Raw genomic sequence first — 5,000 nt, 5'->3', positions numbered from 1 at the left:
CAGCCCTGCACTATGCTATGCTATGCTATGCTATGCTATGCTACACCACGCTACAGTAAGCCTGCGCAGTTACCTTGCCTCACTGTGAAACATAAGATTCTGGGTCAGTGTTCAGGCAGTACTGCTTGTAGCTAGCAACCACTTGGATATTCGATTGCGAACAGCCTTACCAAGATAAGGGTTGGTGACTATGACTGAGCCTGGAACAGTTCCGTTCAGGTGCACTTGCTGGTAAAGATGTTAGCTGTTAGCGAGGCTGTGAGAAACAAAGACTTTCCTTCAGGCATCAGCAGACGCAGTTCAAAAGCTTGAAATCTGGTCAGATTGGCACGCCAAGTCCTCATTAGAGCAGCTCGACTTTCGACAGGCAAACACACGTTCTGATGAACCTTTGCACCTAATGTTTTAAACTAGTGCTGACTTTCCAAGTTCCCTTCAAGAATTAAAAAGAAAAAACAAACATGAAAAGAACTGAATCTCGCCAAGCGTTCCCTAATGTTTCCTGAAAGCCCCCCCCATCTTCATCATGCCCATAACACTGTGATGACTGTGTGAACACATCCCGTAACAATACCCAAACTCTTGCTGGCATGGTCGACCTCAGTCACAGAGAAAGTAGAATGGGTGTTCCTATTCTCAGCAATGCAAAGTTACATGTCAAACATGAAACAGGAAGTATGCTCTCTGATGGGGAGGGATGATGGTGTCTTTTGTTTGACATTCGGTCGTTCCATAACCATTAAAACATTTAGGGGTATAAGATGTGTGTGAGAGTTTGCCAGTGCCCATTGCAATAAAACATCAAAGCAGGAATTTCTGTATACTGACGAGCATCCAGAGATTTGACTTTCTCTCCATTTCTATGAGCTCGATCATGTCAGCATCTCTGTGTGTGTGTGTGTGTATTGGGGCGACACACACTCACCTCACAGAGCGTGCCGCTGAACTCTGGCTGGCATTCGCACACGAAGCCGCTGAGCACCGCGTGGCAGCGCCCGCCGTTCTGACACGGCCCACTGGCACACTTGTTCCGCTGGATCTCACAGTGGGTGCCCACGAAGCCCGCCGGACACTGGCACAAATGAGCACCCCGTGCCACCTCCTGGAGGAGAGAGAGAGAGAGAGAGAGAGAAAGAGAAAGAGAAAGATACATGAAGAAAGGACCTAAGAGCTGCTGAGAGAAAATAGCGTAAATCCAGAGATGCCAATGATCATGAGAACTATCAGTTTCTGTTTTCCGCCTTTTCTTCCACAGTCACAGTTGCCAAAAGGGCATTCTTCCAAGAAAAGGTCGACAATGCCACAGAAGTATTTTTCTACTTTCAAGAAACTCCTAAACCCTCCACCTCCGCCACCAGTTATCTCCCTCTCTGCTGATGACTTGGGTCTTGGGTGACTGATTTGGGTAACTTGGGTGTTATGATTGATGATTGATGACCAACTTCATTTCTCTGAGCATGTAGCTTCTTGTCTCGGTCTTGTTCACACTCTATACTATTGGGAAGATCAGACCTTATGTCACTCAGTACACTACACTATAGGCTCTGGTTATTTCTAAACTAGACTATTTCAAAGCAATTTTAATGGGACCGCCTGCATGAGTAGTGAGACTGTTGCAGATGATTCAGAATGCAGTGGTGCGTTTGGCATCTCAACAGCCAAGAGGACACATGCAACTCCTCTGTAAGTCACCCTTCACTGGCTCCCTGTACCTGCTAGAATTCAATGTAAATGTCTCACTCTAACCAACAGGAGGGCCACCGGATCAGCACCAGCCTATTCTAATGCCATGAATCAGCTCTATTCCCCATCTCGGACACTTAGCTCCTCTGATGAGCGTCTGTTGTCTTGAGATCGCAGACGAGACTATTTTTGGTCAAGGTACTTCTGTGGTGGAATAACCTACCTAGTGCTGTCCATTCCAGCAACTGCCTTAGATCGTTCAAAAACGCCCCTTTTTTAAACCGTATATGTCTAATTACTTCATTGGCTTAAGGCATACTTAATAAATGTAAAATAAGATGAAAATATGATAAAATATGATATATTCATAGTTTCGGTATTTGGTATGAATTTTCTTGTTTTTCCTTTTTTTTTTTATTTAATGTTTTTGTAAGTGGCTTTGGACAAAAGCATCTACTGAATCCCTTCACTACAAATACAAGGTTTCTAATAGCAACGAGGGAAGCTCACCTTGCATGTTCCTCCATTCTGACACTGTCCACTGCACCCATTCAAATCTGTGATGGAAGAAAAAGTCTAATTCAGCCTTTTTGCCTAACAGGCAAAACAACATATTGGGGTTATTTGTTGTGAGCGTGCACCCAAGCAGTCGTTAATCAGATGGTGTTAGGCAGAGAGGGAGTGAGTGAGTGAGTGAGTGCATGCATCACAAGAGGTTAGGAGAACACACACACACACACACACACGCACAACGGAGAAGCGCTTAACAGTGTGGTTGAGTCCGGCGTTCCAGCATGCAACAGAAGAGGAGTACTGTGACAACTCTCTGACGACCCTACAGGAGAAGAAAAAGTAGTACGCGCACGTGTGTGTGTGTGTGTGTGTGTGTGTGTGTGTGTGTGTGTGTGTGTGTGTGTGTGTGGGGCTGGTTGGGGGGGAGAGAGAGTTTCCGAACAGGTGACCTTTGAACTGACAGAAACAGGGTGGAAAGTGAAGGAAAGAGGTTGAGAGACAGAAAAAGGGAAAGAAAGAGTGAAGCGAGAGAGGAGTGCTTAACAGACTTTGGCGAAGAGGAAGGTTGGGGGTGGGACAATATGGAGGCATACTAACTGATGTCACAGTTCTGTCCGGCCCATCCTTTATAGCAGTCACAGTGATATCCGCCTATTAGGTTTTTGCAAGAGTAAGCATTTATGCAAGGCTTCCCCAAACACTCATTTGCATCTGTGGAGTCGAGGAGAGAGGAGAGGAAACACGAGTCGGAGGGGGATAGAGAGAGAGAGAGAGAGAGAGAGAGAGAGAGAGAGAGGGGAAGGGATAGAGAGAATGAGAGAGAGAGAAAGAGGGGGAGAGGAAGAGAGGGAGAATGAGATCTGAGAAGCCAGCTTTTAAGCCCCGCCACCGGAGGAGAAAAAAAAAAAAAAAGCACACTTGGAAAACTTGCGATCAGTTGACAGAGTCAAGACTCTAATTCTGTAATTGCACCTTTTCTTTCCTCTCTCTTTTTGTGTTCTCTCCATCACGCCCCCCTCTACTACTCATCGTTGCATGCATCCTAACCTGATACCATCCATTGGTTCGCTCCTAGCTAACGGCCGAACCCCACCCCGCAGCCAACCCACCCGGTTCAACACCCCCGCAGCCGCCTTTTCCCTCCCGCTAAAAAGACACCCACTCTACGGGAGCCCCGTTAATTATTTAGCGCGGGCCCCCGCCAAGCATCCCCACACACACACACACCCACACACACACATCCCTGGTGAAACCCAATGCGGGGAGCGGGCCACAGTGGCCCCGAAACACAAGCCGGGGGCTAGGGTTCGGCCCGAAAGCCAAGCCCCCACCACCACCACCACCTCACACGCCACCACCACCCTTCAGGAGCGGGTCGGGTTGCCGGCGCTTGTTTGCCTGCATCGCGGTAAAAAAAAAAACAACAAAGAAAACTGCCTCCTCTAGCATCCCAAACGTCCCCTGAGGTGTGGAAACAAAACAAATTAAAAAAAAAACACACACACAAAAAAGAGAGGAAAAAAAAAAAGACCAGAAACGAAACAGAAAACAAAAGATGTATGGCAGCGGGTGCACAGGAGTGGCACTTTTTTCGGCTGCCTCTTCTTTTGGGCTCTGGCAGGAAAGGTCAGTAGGGTATTTGCCTGGCTGGTCCATTATGTAGCTGCCTATTTATAGAGTTGCATGCAATCGCCTGGATCGGGTTGCATATAGTAGCTTTTCAACCCCCAACACAACTTCCCCAACACCTCAAATACTTGTTTAATTGCTGATGATGACAACTGTGTTGTCTTTGGTTGGTAAGAGAACACAGAAACACTCAAACACACACACACAAATGGCAAAATACTAGATTTCTCCAACTAGATTCAAATGCGTCCAATTTTCAGTCAAAACACATTCAGATGCAATGCTGATTAATGCAAACTCAAAAATCTGAGTTCTCGCTCACACACACACACACACACACACACACACACACACACACACACACACACCACTAGATGCCTTGTTGATCACTGCAATTCGATTGGATGCATTCTATCTGCGAGCATGCATACTGATAGACTGGAGAGGAGCTGAGGTGATTGAGGACCCGTCTTACCGATCTGGCAGGTCTTCCCGGTCCACTGTGGAGGGCAAAGACACTCAAAGCCGTCCTCCAGATCGATGCAGGTGCCACCCTGGGCACAGGGGGTGGAGGCACACTCGTCCATGTCTGTGGGCAAAAACACAGTGTTTAAAGACAGATGTCCCACACACACACACACGACACAGAAGATACTCACACAATAAGCACACACCCACCCACTCACACACAAGGTCACAGACACTCACACATACATTCATTCATTAGTTCATTTATGGAGGTTGAGCTCATGCATTTCTGGGCGGTGGGAGAGAATTCACAGCTCTGCACCAAACGCTGCGACTGAAAGCATTTACTCGGACCACTGCGCATCCAGCTGGCCTGTGGCTGCGGCCTGCCTGCAGCCACCAGAGAGAAAGAGAGAAGAAAGAAAGAAATAGAGTGAGAGAGAGAGAGAGAGAGAGAGAGAGATAGATATGGGGGACAGAAAGACAGAGTGGGGCCGCCGTGATACTTCAGAGCCTGCCTCAGTCATCTAATATGTTTCAAATGAACCCAAAGAGACAGCGAACGACAGAGGGGGCGAGAGAGCACTAAGAAAAAGGATGAAAGGGAGAGGAAGAAAGAGAGAGAGAGAGAGAGAGAGACAAAGGCAGGGAGAAAAAAAAAAGGGCCCAAGAGAGAATGTCAAAGAAAGAACAAGAGGTGAGGAGAG

General features: G+C 47.3%; 1 protein-coding gene across 1 annotated transcript in view; it reads right to left on the bottom strand.

The window, feature by feature from the left end:
- jag2b (jagged canonical Notch ligand 2b) overlaps positions 1–5,000 on the bottom strand; it is a 56,629-nt gene that overhangs the window by 18,939 nt on the left and 32,690 nt on the right. The window contains exons 8-11 of the mRNA XM_031581087.2: positions 4,301–4,414; positions 2,794–2,907; positions 2,194–2,240; positions 926–1,102 (exon numbers count right to left, since the gene is read on the bottom strand). Of these exons, the coding sequence (XP_031436947.1) occupies positions 926–1,102; positions 2,194–2,240; positions 2,794–2,907; positions 4,301–4,414 (452 nt within the window). The remainder of the gene's footprint in view (positions 1–925; positions 1,103–2,193; positions 2,241–2,793; positions 2,908–4,300; positions 4,415–5,000) is intronic.

This window comes from Clupea harengus, chromosome 15 (genome assembly GCF_900700415.2).
Source record: "Clupea harengus chromosome 15, Ch_v2.0.2, whole genome shotgun sequence".
In the NCBI taxonomy this organism is placed as follows: domain Eukaryota; kingdom Metazoa; phylum Chordata; class Actinopteri; order Clupeiformes; family Clupeidae; genus Clupea; species Clupea harengus.
This window is presented reverse-complemented; position numbering and strand designations above follow the sequence as displayed.